We start from the raw sequence: 23114 nt of genomic DNA on the forward strand, positions 1-23114 counted from the left end.
TTTTCATGTTCTTTGAGTCAGTGCAGTCATACTGAGGGAAGCTGCTAGTGTCTGCAGTATGAAAGATGCTTGTTCTGCTAAAATGGTTTCTACATGTCAACATCCACATGCACAGTTAGATCTAAGGTTTCCCAGGAAAACATTGCAGTGTTACAGGATGATCAATGTCCATTCATTTCAGCGGTGAGGGCTTTAAGTGTTGTGGCTGATCGGTGTATGTTTACCACCGATTTACAGAATTCACACAGAGACACAACAGTGAAGTCATACACCCTTTTAAAGTCGGTAAGTCATCAAACAGAATGTCAACATTCAACATCTTAGAAATGACTTGAGGCATTTCGTTATTTTAAATCTTTTTACAAGTTTAATCTACATTGTGCATTTTAAAGTATTTTTATACATTGCAAGTTTGCACTGCTGTCGTCCGTGTGTGTGTGTGTGTGTGTGTGTGTGTGTGTGTGTGTGTGTGTGTGTGTGTGTGTGTGTGTGTGTGTGTGTGTGTGTGTGTGTGTGTGTGTGTGTGTGTGTGTGGTGCAAGATTAAAACACACATCGTCATTAAAGGTGTACAGCCACAGTCAGTGTCCTTCTCAGAAGCCATGCATGACTCACTTATATCTTACAAAGGTATTTACAGGGAAATGTACTTTCAGGTTCAACAAGAAAAGACAAAGTTATTACCAGCTGTCAAAAAACAGTTAAGTAACAGTTAATCATATTTAAACTTAAGAGTATATACTGTACCATACAATAGTGTATTGTCTTTATTGCACTGGCTTTACAATGACAACGTGCTATTGCAAAGTTATTCAGGTTCTATTTTAGTGATTCATGTCTTAATAGATTCTTCTACAGTCATTTAAATAAAAATCCCTTAAGTAATTACCTGACCATGTTAGACATTGTACAAGACTGTACAATACCAATGACTTAGTGCACATCTTTTAGTAAAACACACAGAATGGAAAGGCAGCCACAATGGAGAATGAAGACGAATGTGAGAAGATGAGCTGTCAGCTGTGGCAGGTCAAAGGACGGCACAGGAGACGAGAAAAACAAAGAAAGGAGAGTCAACGTGATAATAAGTTTCGGAAAAAACTGTGATGCGAAGAAGGAGACTGGACAACGACGACATTGCCTGCACATTGACAGGGCATAAACACTGAAGAAATGTGGAAATCCGAATAAGTCATGCGAGAAAACAGACAGCGGAGAGCTGTAAGTCACGGATGATGATGGAGTCCCAGAGAAGAGCTAGAGACAGATTCAGGAGAAACAAAGAAACAGAAAAGGAGGACGAATGTACTCTAGTGTTGATGTGAGAGAACTGCAATGGGGATAATTCAAGTTGGGTATAGAGATGGAGAGGAGGAGACAGAAAGAGTGAAATGGGAGAGCGATGACAAAGACAAGCGTCTCATTTTAGGAAGCTGATGAGCGGCTGGAGGAAGAGTCCCAGAGTGCCCAGCACCACACACTGTCACAAAAACCCACAGGAAAATCCTGGTCGATGACCATGGCAACGTACTTCCAGTCATCCTCCACCTGAGGAGAGAAAGAAGGAAATTTAGGTGCGTGCATAAGCAGCAAAATAATACCGTACAATAGCGCTGTGCTCTCTTTCTCTCTGTTTCCCAACACTCCCGCGCCTTTGCCTAATGGTAAATTGTGAACTTCTATAGCAACGGTGCAGATTGTCACATCCACTGCATGTCAACGGGGTCAACACTGCAGCTGTGTGGCTGTGAGGGAAATATGTGTGTGTTCTGTATTTCTGTGTAAGAGACACTAATAGAGAGCCATCATTGTTCACTATTGCGTACCTCCTGTTCATGTTCTTTGGTTGGAATAGTTTCTACGGTGTGTTTGGAGTACTGTGCAAATGTTTCAGCATGTTTTCAAATCACAAGGACAGTCAGGAAGTTGTCTGATCAGTCCTGCCTTCACCTGCAACATGACAATGACTGCAAACAGAGTCAGAATCATAAAGGACTGACTTTAGCAAAAAGAAGAACAAAAATACACAATAAAGAAGCCCTGACCTCAATACTATGAAGGAGTCTGGGGTTGTACAAAGAGACAGAAGACACCGAGCAGCCTAAATCCACACAGGAACTATGGCAAGTTTTCCAAAGACGTAGCACAAATCTACCTGCCAATTACCATGAATACATAATATGCCAATTGATAACTAGGAAGATCTGTGGTTACACCAAATATTGAGTTATTTCTTTTGAATTTTTTTTTTAGCTTTAGATTTACCTGATCTATTGCAAGAAGGCTTAACTAATAAATAATAATATATTGTCACCCTGAAAGCATCCTAAATCAATGTTAAGAGCCTAAAACATTTGCACCAGCCTGTTTAGTAGCATCCCTCCAGTCAGTCAGTGTGTGGGACAATAAGATCATAGCTGCAATGGATCCGTGATGCTATTGTGTGTTTAGCCGGAGGCAGGTGCAGCGACTCCACCAAGGCATCAAGAAAAGACCGCAGCGCTGGCTGAGAAAGATGGAGCCGACAGCAACAAAACATATCAGGACCATCCAGAGTGTGAGAGAGGCGCACACAAAGCCCTCAATCTGTAGCAAACAAGCGGCTTTACACTCCCTTTATAGCGCCATGTAAATGGGTTCTCTGCCATTTACTAAGCTAGGTAGAAATTCACCTCATATGCAGAGATGGCACACATGCAGCAGAGCTTTGTTATGTGAGTGTGTGTATTTTTGTGCAATGTATTAATCTGTTTACATTATTCTTTAAAAAACATTCTAAAATATACTAAATGATTAATCATGACTTTGCTTTAAGGCCAGGTCATGGTTAAGGCAAAGCTTCAGGTTAGGCATTTCAAATTTACAGTTACGGTTTGTATACGCCTCTGTGGTGGATTCTGGCTTTGTCATGGCCTTGAGGAGTTGTTTTCAGCGAGTTGTTATTAGCAATACTGGGTGCCTCTGGTCACATCATCCACGACTGACCCTGCAAAGTTTAGCTGCCCTTCTGCCTGCATTTGTTTTGATTAGCTTTAATTTACCCCAAAACACCATACATACGCCACACATTTATTTGCAAAAGCATTTAATTTTGGGGGCATGAAAAAAGCCAGATTCTGCAGTTTTCTGAGTAATTATGAGTGTGAGTCTGTACAATGTCCTCACAAGTGTAGCAGCTCAAGGTTTTGTGTGTCTTCTCTGCTACTCTAAATGTTCCTGTACGTATTTGTAGCAGCATTCAGGGCTGTGAAAGCAGCAATTTGTGAGAACAAGAGCTGCACACAGCTGCATGCAAGATGCTACTACAGTAATGTAAAAAAAAAAGATGTGAGCAGGTTTGACAGCACTGCACACAGAATGCAGACAGATTATTATAATTATGAATGTTGTTATTGTTGTGTACTCTACAAGACAGAAAATTGCTCTTATGCCTGCATAACATTATCGGACTCCTAACAGACAATTAAAAACAATTAAAAAAAGAAGGATAAAGACCAATGCAGGAGAACCAGAGATATTGTGTTTATATTCCACAATGTCTTACTCCTTGTAGAAAACCTGCTATTTTAGCAACTATGTAGGACAACCATTGACAAAGTGGTCAGAGACTCAGTGCGTGCTATACTAGTAGTGACGAATACAGCCTCAAGCCTCGAGCAGACTAAAGTCCTGGTAAGCTTTCTTTTTTTAACTCCAAACCCTAGACTATTTTCGTTTTCAAACCTGTAGCTCCGCCACCATTTCCTCAAATAATGTCACTTAAAGCATTTTATCCGATTTTCTCTCTCTGAGGCTACAAAAGGATTTATAGAATTCTTTGCAGAACTTCAGTCGTGTTCCCCAAGGCCTGTAAACGGACTGACGTGTAAAATTCAATGGATTGGCCCTTCAAGACTCAAATGTTATTTTCTTTATTACATATAAAAACAGTATGTGTTTGGAAGAATTCTGCTTTTCTGTGGGTAGTATTCTGGTTATCAGTGCAGCTTCATTTTGTCAAACAGCATCCTCAAACAGTGCAGTAAGACTCTTTCTCTCTATGAACTTGGACATTTTCAGTGTCATACTTAACCATGATTTCACATTATTAGATCTTCTGCTGAGAAATATCAGCAATCTTAATGGAAGATGCAAACTAGTGCTATCATTCCAAGTCACTGGATTTGTTGGGCTTCTCTCCGTAATACATTAGTGTAAAGTCTTGGCTGTGTGAAGTGCCCCGAAATGACTCATGTTGTGAATTTGTGCTATAAAAATCTAATTAAATTGCACTAAATGGAAATTCAGAAAAATAAATAGCCATCAATAAATACATTTACAGGTCTCCACGGAGACTGCCCCTAATGATCTTCCCCAGTTATACAAGCAGCAACACACACAACTCAAGCGTACGTACCTCTTTGGCTTTGTTGCGAGTCCTCATGTTCTCTGCGATGTACTTCACGCTTTCAATGGCCTGCTTGATCTCTGGCGACACCACAGAAAACGCGACGACAGCATTGACCGGCGATGGAGCACTCAGTGGCCTCGGCACCTTGGGCAGCTCCGACTCCTGGGGCCCCTGGTTGAGAGGTGCCTGGGGGGGAGGAGGAGGAGGAGGCGGTGGTGGCACCATCGGGGGTGGAACGGGAGTCGGCACCTCTTTGCCTCTGTAGGGGCACCTCCTGTTTAAATCCCGGTTCAAGTCACGGTTTAAATCGCGATTTAAATCACGGTTCAAGCCTTGATTTAAGTCACGGTTTAAGTCACGATTCAGGTCGCGGTTCAAGTCGCGGTTCATGTCGCCATACTCCACACAGTTCATGGAGCCTCCAGCTGACGAGGTTCCTCCTCCTCCTGCGCCACTATCCAGCGGTTGACAAGCTACACCCCCAGTTATACCTCCAACACTTACACTTCCCGATCCACTTCCGATGCTGTTCTTTCTCTTCTTGTTTCCTCCACTGCTTCCTGACATCCCTCCGGTAATACTGGCAGGCGAGGAGCAGCCCTGGTCAATAGGCCGCCTCATGAGCATCACCTTGGGCAGCACCCCGAGGAACACCGCCCTCACCCACTCCGGCATTGTGTGAGTCATTGGGGTGCGGTAGTGAACATTCAGCACAAAGACGGTGATGACGATGCTTAGCGTGACGAAAATCATGGTGAAGAGGAGGTACTCGCCGATCAGAGGGATGACCAGAGATGTTGAAGGGATGGTCTCCGTGATGACCAGCAGGAACACAGTGAGGGAAAGGAGGACGGAGATGCACAGAGTGACCTTCTCTCCGCAGTCAGATGGGAGGTAGAAGACCAGCACGGTGAGGAAGGAGATGAGGAGGCAGGGGATGATGAGGTTGATGGTGTAGAAGAGAGGCAGGCGGCGGATGTAGAAGGAGTAGGTGATATCCGGGTAGATCTCCTCACAGCAGTTATACTTGATGTCGTGCTTGTATCCCGGTGCATCGATGATTTCCCACTCCCCACTTTCCCAGAAGTCTTTCAGGTTCACCTGGTGAAGTAAACGCAAATATGATTACCGTAGTAAGCTTTAGAAAAAACTACATTTTGGAAAACCTAACAAAGTCAGACAAGAAGTTATTCAAAATCCACTTAATAGGTGTCTGTTTTTTGTTTTTTTAAAAAGTCAGGTTTGTGACATAAAAGTGAAGGGATCAACACTAAAATATTCTCAAAAATGTTAAACACAAATCCAATCTAAGAAGAATTAAAAATATGTCATGTACAGTAACATTTCTAGACCAGATCACTCCCATGTGACACCAGATGATTCCTCTGACCTTTGAGCCAATGAGCACCAGGTCAATCTTGGCCTTGTCGTAGGTCCAGGAGCCAAACTTCATGGAGCAGTTCTGGTAGTCGAAGGGGAAATAGGTGATGTCCATGGGGCAGGAGGATTTGAAAATCGCTGGAGGGACCCATGTTATTGTGCCGTCAAACTTCAGCAGAGCCTTGGTCTTGTCCTCCACAAGGAAATCACCTACAGCACTGTGAGGGAGCATTTTCAAGGCCATTACAGCATTTGAATAAAAAGGTCAGGGAACAGAAAACATACTTGAATATCATTAGCAAGCACGACGTAAAGAAATAGAGTAAATATACTATTTTTGAAAAGTTAAAGGGCGAGGTGTCAGTCGGGCTGACGTCACACTATTAGTCCTACTGGCAAGTAAAAGGACATGCATATTTAATGCATTGGTTGCGTATGACGCAAGATGTTTCTTTAAAATGTAGCTGCAGCAGCTACTCTGGCAAAGACAGGACAGAAAATGACACACTACATACTCAGAATTTTACAGATGTGAAAGTGTAAGGAAATGATCACTGAAAAAGCTTGATAGCAGCTATGTTTCTCAGCACGACACCAGATAAGCTGACAAAAGAGACCTTTACTGTTTAGCATTTATGCACTAAAACTTAATTGTTGAGGGTGCTCCGGTATCTCAACTGGTTGAGCAGGCAACCCGTAAACGGGGGCTATAGTCCCTCACCCTTCTCCCCATGTTTCCTGTCTAACTCCACTTTCAACTATAATAAAAGCTAAAAAGCCCAAAATAATAATAATTATTACTAGTTTTTAAAAAAAAAAACTTACTTGTTGTACAGGACAATGTCTGGCCTCCAAATCTTATTGGATGGAACTCGTATAAACTCAATCCCGTCATATTCAACGGGGGTCCATCTCAACTTGTAGTCGTTCCACACCTGAAAGACAGGCAACGCTAGAAATAGTTAGATCTTAACATAATTCACCGTGAGCAAATAAACAACGCAGCTCATGAAGGATCAGACATGACCAGCACTCACATGTCTCAGCCACAAGTTGGTTTCCATGATTTGATTCACCTCATCCTGAAAGAACAAACAGGACATATCAGTTCAGTGCACGGATTGTTCAGAGAATATTTTGAAACGTGATTTTTATTGAAAGACAGATCTTACCACTTTAACAAGCTGAGATATGGACACCTCAAACTCCACAGTAACCGGATCAGATACATTCTCCACTGGCCGGATGAACTGGTTGTACCTTCGGAACAGCCTCCGGAATAATCTGTCCTCCGCTTTCGATGAAAAGCAGCCTATTACAACAAAACAAGATGAGCAGTTACCATGACATAAAACATGGAGAGGAGGGAAAACACTGTCACTTTACATTGAGTGAAATTAAAGTGAAATGTAAACTTCGTGGAGCCAATCAAGATGATAACAGCTGGCAAATTGAACTTGACTCCAATACCCTAAAAAGGTCAGTCACTCAAAAGGTTTAACATTAGTGTCTGCTAAACACATATTATATGGATGTGTAAATGAATGTTATGCTCTCATCAAGGATTAAGTTCATTAGCAAATGAGAAAGTAAGAAAAGACACAAAGAAAATAGCACACATAAGGAGTCACACTGAATCTGCATAAGTCAGAACAGCTCTTATATGATTATTATTAGTTCTATTTTTACTCTGTACAGTTTTGCACCTTTTATTGTAAATCCCAACAATTTCACAAGCACTCAGAGCGCAGTATTCCGCCAAGGCTGCTCAGTCATAAGATTCTGATGGATAAATCTCAATGTGGATTCGCAATCAATGTGATTGTCAGCAGGCAGCTGACGTAGCGTTCACTTGTTGTCATAGTTACAGTGACGCCGTGTCGCTATCTGGCAATGATACAGAAATCTTTAATAAATCCATGGATCCATACTATAAGCTGCATAACTGCCCAAATCTGTTGAGGTGGTCCTTTTGTCATTTCTGACCTTCCCTGAAAATTTCATCCATATCCGTTTTTGAGTAATGTTGTGCACAGACAGACAGATTCACAGAAGGATAAACGTACAGTGATCATCACACAACTCTGCTGTGTTCCTTGGCAGAGTAACAATCAAGTCAGAAGTCCAAAGTATCCGTGCACCACACAGTTTGTAATTCTGCAGAGAAACATTACTTTTCTGAGTGTAATTTAATTTTTCCTACAATACAGACCAGTTTTGTCCAAAAAGTTCAATAATCTTTAAGCTATTTATCCATCTATCTGTCTGTCTATCTATGCAATATTTCTTCACTTTCATTTAGTATCTACTTTAGACAACCTAACCAACACACTTGTCTACATTATTTAAAAACTCACTCATAGATGTGCCTTGTAGATATACATATATTTTAAGTTTACTCAAGAATGCAGTAAAGGTGAATGGCATCTTTTTTGTGGTCACCTCCATCATGCTTCAGACCTGACAGTGGACATTCTGACCAAATAGTCACACCTATCCACACAGTCTTCTCAGTACTTCAGTTCTGTATAGGCAAAATCATGTTTGAGCTATTAAATCAGTGAGACCACTACGATCAATTAAAGTGTGTTGCAAATGGCATTTTATTTGTACATTCACACAATGAAAGCAAAGCTTTTACGAAGTTTTCAAACATGAAAAGCTCTAAGAATCTTGTGTCTTGGTTGGAGTGTCTGCAGATGTGTTAGTGTGTGTCTGAGGCTGTAAGTGAAGGTCATACTGTGGAAAACTGCCACTAGTAACATTGGTGCTGGGATGGCACATGGACCCACGCCTGTCCAAGCAGAAAATGTTGCCTCACTTGGGACGGCACACACTCAAGCCACATCACACCCTCAGAAACGCTGTTTAAGTGGCTTCAACAAGCTGCACTCTAGCTCCTCTATACATCACATCATAAATGCACATAATCTTCTTTTAAATTCTTCCTTGTCTTCATCCCATTTTCCTTTTGTTCTATGTTCACTTTCTTCTTCTGCTTTGGCCATTTCTTTGTCCTTCGATTCTGGACTGGCCGATTTATTTTCTTCAAGCACAAATAACAACAAAAGGGAAAGGACACGGCAACCTTTTCTATTACAGCTTTCAAGTCAAGAAGTGAAGCACACATTATTCAGCGCAGCCTCACATCATCAAACCAGCACTTAGCGAGCCGCATGAACCGTTTTAGGAGGTGAAAGTGTTTCACCAAAAGGGCATCTGGGGCACAACCCATATACACACAAATAGCCATGTTCACTGGAAAGGTTTGTTTCCTTGACAACAACTAAATAAAACATGGATCTTTACTGGGACACTTTCTGGTAAAGTCAGTTCACTCTCTACAAGCCAAAACGCATGGAAAACTACCTTACTGTCTTACTTTATTCTTCATTCTCTTATTATCTTTTTATCTCTGTGATGTTTTAATACCGAAACAAAGAAGAATAACAAGTGAAATTCTATGTTACAGAATGTGCATGCAAGATATATAAATTTGTGCCAAAAAATTTGACCTTGGGAGAGTTTTTTTTTTTGCAGAAAATATAGCAAACAAGCCCATATAAGGGAGAAAATATAAATATTAAACAAGCAGCGCTGCTAAAACTGAGAGTGTAAAGTTTCAGCCAGATTGGACTATGTACAGGGTAGTTACACAGAACTTCCTGTTTAATGGCGAGAATTCCAAATGGCTGCCAGGTGTTACATGTAACATTGGGCCGGACTCTGATGACACTTGTAAAATTTGAGACAGATTGGAGCATGTACAGGCCAGTTAGAGAGCACTTCCTGTTTAATAGCGAGGCATTCAAAATGGCCGCCAGGTAGCACTATGATTGTCAGTGTATATCGGCCTATGCATGTGACTGTGAATGGACTCTGATGACAATTGTAAAATCTGAAGCAGATTGGAGCATGTACAGGCTAATTAGACAGCACGTCCTGTTTCATGGCGAGGCATTCTAAATGCTTGCATTTCGTGGGTCGCCATTTCCACGCCTTCAGTCTTTTGCAGAGCGTTTTGATAACTTTTGATCACCTATGACTGGAGAACATCCTGGCCAAATTTGAGCTCTCTCATTGTTAGTTGGTTTGAGTTTATAGCTTTTGAAAATGTCCAAAAATGACAAAGTTGTCCAAAATATGAATCATATGTCAAAATGGCCACATTCCGTGGGTCGTCATGGCCACACCCTCAGACCTTTGCGGAGCATTTTGATAACTTTTGATCACCCATGAGTGGTGTACACCCGGACCAAATTTCAGCTCTCTAGACATTACGCTGTTTGGGTTAATAATTTTTGAAAATGTCCAAAAATGATTAAATATGAATCATATTTCAAAATGGCCGCATTCTGTGGGTCGCCATTCCCACGCCCTCAGACTTTTGCAGAGCGTTTTGATAACTTTTGATCACCCATGATTGGAGTAAATCCTGGCCAAATTTCAGCTCTCTCGGGATTACGCTGTTCGAGTTTATAGATTTTGAAAAGTGTCCAAAAATGACACAAAATTGTCCAAAATATGATACATAATTCAAAATGGCCGACTTCCTATTGGATTATGGGTAATGGTCCAAGAGGCTTTTTTTTGCATCTTGACGAGTTACATATGTGTACCGAATTTCAGAAATCTATGTCAAATGCTGTCCGGGGGCTGAATTTTCTTAATTTTCTAGGGGGCGCTGTTGAGCCATTTTGGTACGCAAGTGTGCCATTCCCCTAAACTTTTTCGCTGGTTCTGATGTGTGTGGCGATTTTCATGCGTTTTCATGTATATTAAGGGCATCAAAAAGGCCGATTTCCCGGCTGAAAAATAATAATAATAAAAAAACCCTAGGGTTTCAATAGGGTCTTCGCACCGTCAGTGTTCGGACCCTAAATATATATAAACTGTAAAAAACTAAGCAAGAAAACTAAGCAAGTATGACTGGAGTGTAAGATTGGTTTGGTTGGATGCTCTTTTTTGTTGATCAAAATAAAGGGAGAGCCCCTTTCCCATGGACTCTATTCCTATTATTATTATTATTATTATTATTGTTATTATTACATAGCTGATATATACCTTACTTTGATATTAGAATGTATTCAGATGCCACAAGATGCTGTACCAAAGACAGTCACCTTCTGTAAACTGACTTTCAGCAGGGTTAATACTTTAATATAGCATTTTTTTTTTCATATTCACTGTGCTTACAATAAAGTCATGAAGCCACTCTTCCATTTATTGCCACTGGGAGTACACTTGGATGAATATCTTGCAGACGTCTCAGCTCACAGTCTGTCTGAACTTTCATTTTACGAGACTAGCTCATTAGCTCATGTTTACAGAATCCACTGTAACTTGCCAGAGTCGGATAAGTATCACTGAAATGTATGCCAGCTTAGTTTATTTGAGGGTCTTTAAGAATCAGACAAATTCCAGATAATGTCAGACTTTGTTAACAGTAGCACAGAAACACAGTGAACAAACTTCTTAAGCCTTTTACAGGTTTTAATACTATTTAGTTTAATCCTCGGAGCAGCTCAGAGGGAAACTCAGCTTACTGAGCTCAAAATTTCAATCACTAAAACAAAACACTTATGTAATCGCAACATCTGGTGCACAGACAACGAATACACCGATAAGACTCCAGACAATATTTAGTTCACCGTAAAGGTCAAAATACTGACATGAACAGCAGGCTTCAGCAAAAAACGCAAAGTTTTTCAGGCTCAGAATAGGAATTTTGGGGTGATGATGCACAACAGTAAAGGCAATGATTCTGTATTACCTTATTAGACAGAAAGTTGTGATTTATCCCTTCTTTCTGACCAGTTGATTAATTAAAATGTCTATTTTTCTCCATTCTTGTAAATTTGGTGTTGATGGTTTTTCTTTGGTGCTATCTAAAACCTGTTTCGAGGGGCTCGGACCAAAATTTGTCTATGCAGAAAACGCCCGCAATAATGTGATAAATCTGAATAATTTGCATGCACAACATTCCTTTAAAATGATGCCGTAGTAATCGTCTCCCTAAATATCAGATTTAGATGAAGCACACACAGCTGTGCATACTAGAGGAGGCAGAAGTCAATCATATACAGTGTGATAAATGCGGACTAGGCCCTGTTTTTTCAGATGTTTTCAGCTGCTTTGCCTTCATTAAACTCATCGTCCTGGTCATAATTGCTACACTGGTAGAAAATAAATAAGGCAGGAGAGTGGAAGAAAAAAGTAGAAGCTGATTTTCTTTTCATGAAGCTGTTGGTAACAAAAACCTTAAATACACTAACTGAAGACAAAATTGCATCCACACAGTTGGTAAGAAGTTGCATTATATAGTGACTTTAAAACTCCGAAGAAGTTTCTGAGGTCACTTGAAGAGGCAAGTTGACTCTTAAAGCTTAATGAAAACGTCTTTCTCTAGAGACGCTTGTGTAATTTCAGCTCTTGGTACCTGTCTTAAAACTGCCTGCTGCTCTCTGATTCGCTGCACTGTCAGAACCTTGTTTAAGCCTCTAATTGGGTGAGGGGAAACCAAGGCAATTATAATCAGTCAATTAATTGGACCTTTTGTTCATTGTGACAGAAAAAAATGAAGCCAGTGTTTTTTTCCACCCTCTGTTGGTTTAGTCGCTCCCTTGATTCCCTTTATTTGTTCTGCCAAAGAAGATCTTAAGCAGCCTCACTTTAAAGGAAGTTAATTATAACCTTTGCACTTTCACCTCGGCTGATTATACACTGCTTTTACTGCTCGCCACACTCCCCGGCATTTAACGTGAGGTTTTAATTTGTGAGGTACAGCAGTTAATTTGTGAGTGTGTATGTGAAAATAGCAGACAGAGGATTGAAGCAATGGTGGTTCAGGATGATTAACTTATTTCATGAGTAAATGTATCCCCTTAGAAACCAAGTTAGATTAAAATCTAGAGCACATGTAGACTGAAGAAATATTTATCTTTCCTTTTTTGTCCCTCTCAATCCGCCGGCCAGTGGCAGATGGGTCCTCCTGTATAAAGAAACGGGTTCTGCTCAAGATTTCTTCCCGTTAAAAGAGTTTTCCTTGCCACTGTTGCCTTAGGGCTTGCTCTGGGGTTTCAGGCATATATATGGGTTCTGTAAAGCGTCTTTACAAGATTTTTTTGAACTGTAATTGGTGCTGTACACACACACACACACACACACACACACACACACACACACACACACACACACACGTACATATATATATATATATAGATAGATATAGATATAGATATCTTTTTTTAACGTATGGCTTTTTTTGGGGCATTTTCAGCTTCAGCTATGCCAAGGGACCGCTGTAAATAGCTATTTTTCAATGAAACGTGAGAGTTCCAGCCTTTAATGAGCATAACGTCATAATCAGTCACATGAATACACATGGATGAATCTTTCATTGTATTTTTCTTTTGAATGACTGAGTATTGAGTTCCCTCACCTCCTTGTCCATCCCATCTACTTACATGGATAATTAGCTGCTGACTGATGATGACTAAACATGTCAATTAATGCTTCTTTCCTATAAGTTATCTGTAATACAACGAAATAGGGAATATCTGTAAAATAACCTTTACATGGTTTTAAAATAACTACTGTCAAAAACATTTTGAAAATGTTCCTCTTATTTTTACAATGTACATCCAACTGATGCAGCTGTGGAATTATATTTACAGTATTTTAGGCCTGATCTCCTACCCTTAGATTATGGTAACTTCATAGCTTTCAGGTGAAGAAAAACAGCACATTAGACTGACACTACAGCAGCACAACTTTGACTGTTCTTTGGCACAATGTCGCTTTAGTTAAGGTCACCGTATCAACAATCTTGACATACTACTGATGTATATCAGATATCGTGTTTGCCTTCTCAGTTTATGTGTATTTAGCATTCTAAGATTTGCTAATTAGCACTAAACACAAAGAACAACCAGAAAATACATTTGTTCTACAGGTATATGATCACAAACTTGGCATGGAATATTTTTGACTTTGAATGCTTTTATTTTGACAATCAAAAAATCACTGGAATACTTCATCTTTTTAAACACAGATGTCTTCATAAAATTTGCAATACATCCAACAAACAAATCATTCTAGCGTTATAAAATAAATCTATTTGGATTATCTAAGATTTCTCCAGGAGTGATCCCCATCCAAAACCGTCCTCTTTTATCAACTCTCACATCTCCAGCTTCAGAGCAAAGTTGTTAATCAGAACTGTCTTTGTCTCTGATGATAAAATCATATCAGATCAGCTTGACATTCATGTCTCACGTTACCAGACACGTGGCTCGTTACTTCACCAGACTTTGTGACGTGATATCAAAGTGACAAGCCTTTGTACTGACACAACTGAAGTCAAGTGAAGCAGTCATGCATTTCACCCTTAAAAGCCACATTGATGCAGAATTAGAAAACCAAACAGTGAGTGTGTCTTTGTCTCTCGAGGCTACAGGAGCCTGAAAGCTGCATAAGGACCAGCAGCCTGTTGGAGGCTCTTTGATCAGACATGCTTAACAGGATGAGCCTGGGAGCCAGTGGTGGACACTCTAAAGGAACTAATTACCCTCCAAAAACACATTGCCGACAGTGTGTGAGTGCATAGAGAAGAGATACAAAGAGCAAGACAGTGGAGAGAAGAGATGGGGGGGGAACTGACAGCAAGAACAGGCAGAGAAGAGCTAGATAGCGTGTCTCCACTCTCCAGGGTTTTTGATGGCCCGACTGTGACACGCTGAATGACGCATAGAAGGATCCGCAGTGATTACTGCATTTGCTGTGGCCATCCTATTAAGCATATGGTATCTAACTTATGTGTGTCTCCGTGAATGAGGTCTCGCCGTACAAACATGTAGCTGAATGTTTCCGCATATGCACACATTGCTATTTTTGAACAGAATGTCCATTCACCTTTGATTTGACTCACTTTGAACAGCATATGATTTTTCTTTCACTGAGGCATGAAATTCTGTGGCTCCTCTCCTGCATGCTTTCATCTGAGAAGATGTGGGAATTTTGAGAACAGGATTTCTGCATATGTTATAATATGCTTTAACAAACTCACATTTTTACGACACAGAAGATATTTCTCAGATGTAAAGCTGATACGGTGAGCCAACAATGTATTTCAGTGAACTAATCCAATAATATGTTTATGATTAAAAAAAAAAATGAAAACAAGTATGTTTCCTTACCTGCTAACGGATACGAAGAGTTGGCAACAAAGAACTGCTCACTGTACCTTGTGTATTGTATTATAGTGGAAGGAAACTGTGACACGTCAGGATTTCCTCACGAAAAGATCAGCGTGTCAGCTATTTTAGACTTTCTGTTGACATTTTCTTTGACAACGTATGACAGTTCAGGATGAGGAGCTTGGAAGACTTTCTTCACTAAAAGCTGAAAGTGATGAAGCACTAGAGAAAAGATGCTGCTGATGGTAGTTGACTGACCTTTTCAAGTGAACCCGGTATCGACCAGATGTGAATGATCTCAACCTCCAGGTGAATGTAAAAGTCAGTCCATTGAGCTTCTTCTGATTAACAATGACTGATCCATTTCTATCGGTCAGAAATTCAGAATTTCTGATTCTATAGCCATCTCAGAAACCACTGAAATAATGTGCTGTCTGATCCCTGCATAATACGTAAATTATGTTCACTGTAATGTTGCTGCATGTATCAAACAGATGAAGATGTAGCAATCATCAAAAGAGATGAGCGTTTTATTCAAAACAATGAGCATAGGCGACTGCATAATACCCCCAAAAAAGTACTGACATAAAACAAAACAAAAGAAAAACAATTACAACTGTTGTGTCATTTATAACTCAGAGAACGGTGAAATTATCCTGAACACTACTGACAGAGCTGACCAGACAGACAGTCAGCAGCTAATTATCCATGTAAGTTAGATGGGATGGAAAAAGAGGTGAGAGAACACAATACTCAGTCATTCAAAAGAAAAATCTAACAAAAGATTCATCCATGTGTATTCATGTGACTGATTATGACCTTATGCTCATTAAAAGATGGAACCTTGTGTTACGTTTCACTGAAAAATAGTTATTTATAGCGGCCCCTTGGTGTAGCAGGAAGCTGGAATTAACAATTCACTATTCAGAAATACACTTTGGGAACGTTTTCTGTCGTATAGCGGTGGTTGTGGTGGTTTTCTGACAGTCACAGCTGCAGTAGTCAGTACTAGTGTCTTATCTTTCTGCGGTTTCCTGTCTATCATGCATGTCGGCCGCATTGACTCCATCAGTATTCAGTGAAGACTGTAAACTTCTGTGCCCCAAATCCATAACAAATCATAAAGTTTCTCTCTTTTTCAATCCTTTGGGGAAAAAATGTCCTTCCTACAACATAATACTTAGATTAACAAAACAGATTTTTTTCCAGCAGACTTGTCATATTAGGAAAACAGTGTGTTAGAGGATTTTTAATCAGCATACTTTCTACTGCTTAGGATTAACCATCTGATTCTGCAGTAAACGAGCATTTTAGGTTTTGTTAGAGACCTCAGGTGTTCTGAAAATGTGGTAATCTTCTCTGTGCTCTTGGGTATGCCGCAACAAAGTCCTCAAATTCATACGGACTGCATAGGTCGTTTGCCACCGTGCACCGGAATGCGACCTATGCGGTCGTATGAACGTTTGCGCCCCTACGGGAAAAGGAACACATTACGGATTTAATTGCGAAACGGCTTTTTCTCACTTTCCCAGCACGGGTTTAGGGTTATGGTTAAGGTTAGGGTTAGGGTTAGGGATAGGGACAGGGATAGTGTCAGATAAAAGTGTTCATGTGACGTTCAGCTGACACACCGGAGTGTCGATATTTACTTCAACCGCTTAGAGTCGGAAACGTCAAAACTAACATGCGGTCATAATACGGGCGTGTACAGACGACCTATGTGGTCGTTTTTCTTTTGAGGACAGGCTGGTATGCCTGGAGTGCTGCTGCAAGAATCAGTATTCAATTCAAATGGCAAATTCTGTTTCCATTCTAGGGTCAAACCACAAACAACCAGAAAAAAAAGTCTGAGATATTCAGGGAAGACGGGAAGAGTCTCAACCAAAGCTTCAAATGTTTAGTAGTGAGAAAGCATAAGAGATAAATGATACAAGTAGATCAAATGACTGGATGGCTGTGATTATTCTTTGAGCATTGTGGGAGAATTGAGGGCTGCAGGAGCGTCCAGCTCCCACTCTGCCATCGAGACAAGAGTCACTCAAGACGAGCAATAAAAAATGCTGAAGAGGCTTCAATAGATACAAACAATAACAATGTGAATTCTCATGATTCATCAAGATGAAGGAAATTCTTAAATAAATTATACTGAGCTGCTTTGTTTTTCACAACCTACCCATGGATAAGAGAATGGAAAATGGATGAATAACTGGATGGCTCAATGGAGGGCTAATTAACAAGCCACACTGATGGATTCTGAGCACGAAGCTGCAACTAAGACAGTTTTTTTTTGTAAACAGTAGCTATTTTTTGCCACCATGATTGTGGAATTTATTGGAGCGTGGAAGGTGACTACAAGCAAGAACTATGATGAAACATGAGGATAAATCAGTGCAGGCAAATGGGCAACATGGCAAAGCTTAATCTGGTGAGGCTGGAGACTTTACAGCAAAGTTGCAGAGTCATTTCAAGAATGCAGAGATTAAGTTTACAGTGAATTGGAATAGATGCCTTCCTGCAGACACCCTAAAGACGGTGGCTGTCATCAATCATGAAAATGACAAAGTTTCCTCAACATTTAAGATGCAAAAATTAAAGCAAAATGTACCATTGGTGATGTTAACCATGAAAATTGTTAAACCTGTATGTCTGTTCAAGACTAGGAATGCGCTGAGCCTTTATGAAACATACCAGAAAGAAAGATATGAGACATATTTTAAAATCCCAGTTTGAGTGATAACAGCTTGTGGTAGCTACTAAATAAATAATGAATGCATGGACATGCATTGCTGTGACCTTTACTCGCTTGCAATAAGTGTGTTCCCATCTTGAACAACGCAAGACACTTTGGAAAAACATTTTTTAAAATGCCAAATCGCAAGAGTCGCAGCAGCACGTCACTACAGAAAAGTGCGAATGGTCGTAGAGTGAAATGGAACAAGAAATGTGGAGAGATAAAAACAAGCCTAACCTCCATCTGACGCATCTTGCGCAACCTCATCTCTAGCTTTCTATTTCTCACCTTCCCTCCTTCCATCCCAAAGCGTGACTTAGTTCATTGCCAGCACAGAAGACCAGGATGTCCCAGAGCAGTCAGCAGCAGGACTGTCTGGAGGAGGGAGTGCGTGTGCGCGCGTGTGTGTGTGTGTGTGTGTGTGTGTGCGCGCGTTTGTTGGAGAGGAATGTGATGATGGTTTAAACCAATCCATGGGGGTGTGGACTAAGGCCTCTCCGCCTGTGGTGGTTACACAGTATGTGTGCGCGGAGAAGGAGCAAGAGTTTGGTTGCAGAAATCACATGACAATCACGTTAAGAAGATCATCAAGAAGCCACACAGTCCTTAAGCCACACGAACGAACACACACACACACACACTGATTGCCTGTCAGACTCTAATGCAACTATATTGCTTCTGGGAGGGAAACCAGAGAGCTGCTCTGTAGTTCCAAGCGAAGCTCAGATGAGCATTTAAGTCTGGCAGAGGAGCAAATATGCTTGATGATGCTGTGATGCATGCAGACGACTCAACACAAGCAGACTTGGATAAGAGCTACAGAGGCTTAATACAAACCATTTCTAAAGCTGCTGTTAGAAAAAAAAAAAGAGAACGCCTGATTGTTGCCACACTGCAACTTCTGTTTTGTTGAGACGATCACTTGCGATGACAGTATTTTTTGCATTATTAGCAGCCTGCCTGCATTTTCTGCTCTCTTGTGCTTTGGAGGCACCGTCCGCTTACAGCTGCACCCTTTTATAATGCACAGCAAAGTGAGATAAAGAGTCAAGCCTGAAACATAATGCGGATCAGATCAGCACAGTGCAGGCATGGCTGGACATCTCTCTCAGCTATTTCTGCTGGAGATGGTGCTGCAAGGAAATGCATCGCACAATTTCCCTCACTCAAACCTTAAGGAAAACCCCCTGTCCTAAAATATGCTGTCACTTTATTTTGAAAGTCATAACTCCAACTAGCCACCCCACACTGAAGAAATCACTCCTTCCTTACCTCCAAGCTACTTCAACCAGATTCTATTTTTGACTCCCCCAATCCTATGAACTGCAGGATCAGCATCTCCTCTGTTATGGGGACAAATCACTCAATCCTGGATGGCAGGAGACAATACCTTCTGTAGCCCACTAATCGGACCCCCACTGGGACTGTGTGTGGCAATGTGTGTTTTTCAGGCTCTTATCTGCACACACAGCCCTGTTGAATATCGTACAAAAGCCCACACAGTCAATGAGGGATTGAGGAAACGGGGACAGGAGAGATGGAGACCAGAATGGGAGAAAGAGAGGGGAAGGTGAGGGCAAAATCCTCTCTTTCCCCCCCTTCCCCTTAGAGCCGAGTTAACCACCTCTAACTAGCAAGAACATGGAAGGGATTTCCTCTTACTGAGCAAAATCTGTCTGCGCTGACACTGTCATCCTTTCAAAGCACAGTTTTCTTTTGAATTCTCTCAGTTCAAGGGCAAAGCGACAAAGCGGCTGGCTGTAGCAAATCTCTCCAGCTGAAGAGAATGAAAGAGAGAGGCATAAAGAGAGAGAGAACGGAGGAGTCTTCATCCATGTGTTACAGAACACATCCTCTCTCCTCCACTGTAAGTCTGCGTCGGTTGCAGGAAGTGTAAAGCCGGTGTCTCTCACGTGATGACTGGAGCGTGACAATACAAAGGCAACTTATGCTGCTCCACAGGAGGAGCTCCAGGTAGCACATCTGGGATAAACTGACTGGTGCACTCAGGGCTTTAAAGTAAAACACTGTATTGATCAAATCTGCAAGCTCCTCCTACAGTCCCTATCTAAAAGCACATGGTGCCTGCTGGGACTTCCCAGCAAAACATTTAGGTTTGTTGGGATAAATGAGCAACAGATATCCATCATAGATGAAACAACCAAGAAACATGTCACCTACAGGCCTCCGAACACGCAAATACCTACATACACCGATCAGCCACAAGATTGAAACCGCTCACAATAAAGTAAATAACATTGATTACTCATTCCAATGCAATGTTATGCTGGGAAACTTTGGGTCCTTGAATTCATGTGGCTCCAACTTTATCGAAAACTATCCATTAAACAACAGCTTGAGGAACATGACCAAGAAGCTTCCACATTTGATTGAGCTTCCATTGGATATGCTGGGAAAAAGCCTGCTCCACGGAGGGCCCCACCCTGCAGCCCAGACTGCTCAGAACTGTTTTAGTGGCACAAGTGGACCAACACACGGTACTAGGCTGCTGTTAAAGTGAGGCAATGTGTTGTTTCCCATCACTAACGACAGGCACTTACCTTCACCGGAAACCAGTCTTGTAGAGGCTTCAGACCAACCATGGATGGTTCTCTTGTTTAATAAAGCTGTTCAGGAAACAGTTCTGAAAACATTGAGGTGAGGAATAAGCAATGCAGCTGCTGAATCTGTCCTGATTTTAGTTTACAGCAGTTAATTTAGAGGTTTTATGTAAGTTTTGTGAGGTGTTGGACCTCAGTTTCGACATGCTTCGTTTGCGTGAAGTAGCCAGACCTCAACTTATGCAAATGAGGTGCGGGCAGCCTAGCGGGCAACGCAATGGCCTGTTGCTTGAAACGTGATGCAACGCTACCAGAATGCATTTCACAGAGAAAATGAATGACACGTTCACCCTGTGGACATGTCCCATTCATGTTGTGGCTGATCGTTGTGTTATTGTTCAGGAGAATCAGTCTGACTGACTCCTGACACCTGTTTTTCCACATAAAAATGCTTCTAATAGTTTCTGTGAAAGTAGTTTTTTACGTTTAAAGAGAAAACCAGCAGTAAATGCGTTTGTCTTTTCTGCTCCTATCATAATTGATATATAATAATTAATTAATTAAGTGAATATATTGATATTTCAGCTTGTTATCCCACATAAAATCTAATCACATGAAGAGGAAATGAGAAATACAACTCTGACTGTGGCCAACTTCCTTAGCTGCTATGTTGGTTTTTGCCTACAGGCAATTAGATGAGCTTAACTATGTGTTGAAAGTAAATTGATTCATAAACGGACATTAACCTAGCAAAGCGACAACACTTTTATTTCTGCTGAACTATCATCTGTAAGTGAAACAACTAAAGCTGACAGGTAAAATGGACATTTCACAGCTCGGTGTAGTTTAAGTCTATGTGCGCTTTATATCATTATATATTGGCAGTGACTTTCGTGTGGGCTGAAATAATCAGCGTTGAGTCATGCAATGAAGACATTACAACAGGTTCTATGTGCTGAACAGTTTGTCCTTCAGCCTGCAAACATCTTCACTGCCTCTGTGGTTTCTGCCCTCACTGAAGGGAGGGGTGGAAACATCAACTTCAGCAACAGAATATTCTCAAAAAAGACACTAACACATCTCACTCTCTTTAACTGACAGGTGTTAAGCGTAAAGACAGCACTGAGCATTTAGAACAAAGTCGCTGCCAAAAATACATAGCTGCTGCCATTCAAAAGTGAGTTATTTCATCCTCCACATAGATACCCATTATGCTGGCTGTTCCCATCGGTGAAGACGCTCTCCCAAGAAACCTGTGTTTGTGGAGGCGAACACAGATGAAATTCAGGATTAAAATAGCCCATTCAGCTACACGGGAACACAAATTTTGCTTTAAAGCATTTTATCTATTTGTTGTTTTGCTCCAGATCCCCAAGGAGACACTCAAAGACCCCAATTCACAATCTGCTGTTTGAAGGCAGCACTGAAGATTGGCTGCAAAGACAGAAGGAAATGGAAGATATGTGTGGAAGCAACCTTATAATACAAGAGAAAAGAAAGAAGCAGAAAACACAGAGAGCAAAACTAAGCATAGACAACCTGCCTGTTTTTTTTTCAGTGCAGCCCAAACCATGAGGGAAATTAATATTCTTTATCATTTCCACTCACATTTTCATGAGGATGACCTGTAGGGGGTAAACCCTGTGCAGTAATTACCACTGTCAAACCATCTGCTTGCTGATTTTGCCTCCAGCAAGACACTGAGACCACACAGCTCCAGCTATACTCTGATTTACACCACCTAACCCTGACCTCTGACCTCAGCGGAAAGAGGAAGCCTCTGAGCTCTGCACATCTGGAGAAATCATGGATGAAATCAAATTTGACGGTTATTGAGTTTCCTGCCATAGATATGTATGCCATGTTGGCTCGTTTTTTGCTTTTTTTTTCTTGCATGGATGGCTGCTTCCCAGTAACTGCAGGAACTGAGATATCAGCTGTAATGAGACCTGTCAAGATCCAGATCATCATCTCCTTGGTAAAGTAAACCCAGTGTGCATGTTAAAAATGGCACGTTTAAATAATTCCCTGTGCATGGAGCCCACTGGGGCCCCACAATTTCTGACTCCACAAGTTTGAAGGTGGGATATTAGGCTTTATTTCACAAACACGTGGGGTTTGTTTGGAGTGGAAATAACCGGAGTGCAATATACTTAGTCCCTGGTTGCAAAGCGGTGCAGGACGCACACAGAGTCACCTTAGATCAAACGTGGAGAGCAGCTCCTGTGTCGCTCCGGGCTGTGCGCAGCTCAACTCCCAGAATAATTTGAGAAGAATGCGTTAATATTTTAAAAACTGCCATTCCAGCTATTTGTCATTATCAATATGCATCAGTGCACAAACAGAATCCAGCTAAATTTAAGGAAAGTTTAACTTGTTCTCTTTAGAAATGAAATCCCGACTGGGTTTTACCGAGCTGAGTTGGAAATAAAAGCCACTTAGAAGCGCACAAGAGAGTTTACTGGAGGCGATGTAGGTGCACAGAAGATATGTAAACTAACGTGACAAGCGAGATAAACAGACAAAGTGGTGGTCCGGTGGAACAGAAACGTTACTTTGCGCGTTGCGACCGAGCGCCGTCTTACCTTGCGCTGCGAGGAGCACCAGCAGGAGGACGTGTGGTAGTTTCCCGGAGAAATTCATCGATACATCAGCGCTCGACGATGCTTTGTGTGGATTAAAAAGGTGATGCCAGAGCGGACAGTTGTCGTCAGTAACCTGCGGCAGACGTCTGCGAAGCCTCCGGATTAGAACAACATTTCCCTTTTGCGCTCCGGAGCGTGGAGAGGTTGGGACTCGGCGGTGCGCTCAGCCGACATGGACAACTTCTGCACGTCCCGCCTCCCCCCATCCGGC

The 23114-nt window shown here is 41.3% G+C and overlaps 1 protein-coding gene across 1 annotated transcript; it reads right to left on the bottom strand.

Moving 5' to 3' along the window:
- Positions 1-259: 259 nt before the first annotated feature.
- LOC110948185 (neuronal acetylcholine receptor subunit alpha-3-like) lies at positions 260-23114 on the bottom strand. Its single transcript, XM_022189608.2, is given in 9 exon segments — positions 260-1473; positions 1475-1507; positions 1509-1547; positions 4396-5490; positions 5780-5987; positions 6595-6704; positions 6807-6851; positions 6942-7081; positions 22844-23114. Coding segments are annotated over 9 exon segments (1782 nt in total). The 5' UTR covers positions 22902-23114; the 3' UTR covers positions 260-1419.

The sequence above is a fragment of the Acanthochromis polyacanthus genome, chromosome 10 (genome assembly GCF_021347895.1).
Source record: "Acanthochromis polyacanthus isolate Apoly-LR-REF ecotype Palm Island chromosome 10, KAUST_Apoly_ChrSc, whole genome shotgun sequence".
In the NCBI taxonomy this organism is placed as follows: domain Eukaryota; kingdom Metazoa; phylum Chordata; class Actinopteri; family Pomacentridae; genus Acanthochromis; species Acanthochromis polyacanthus.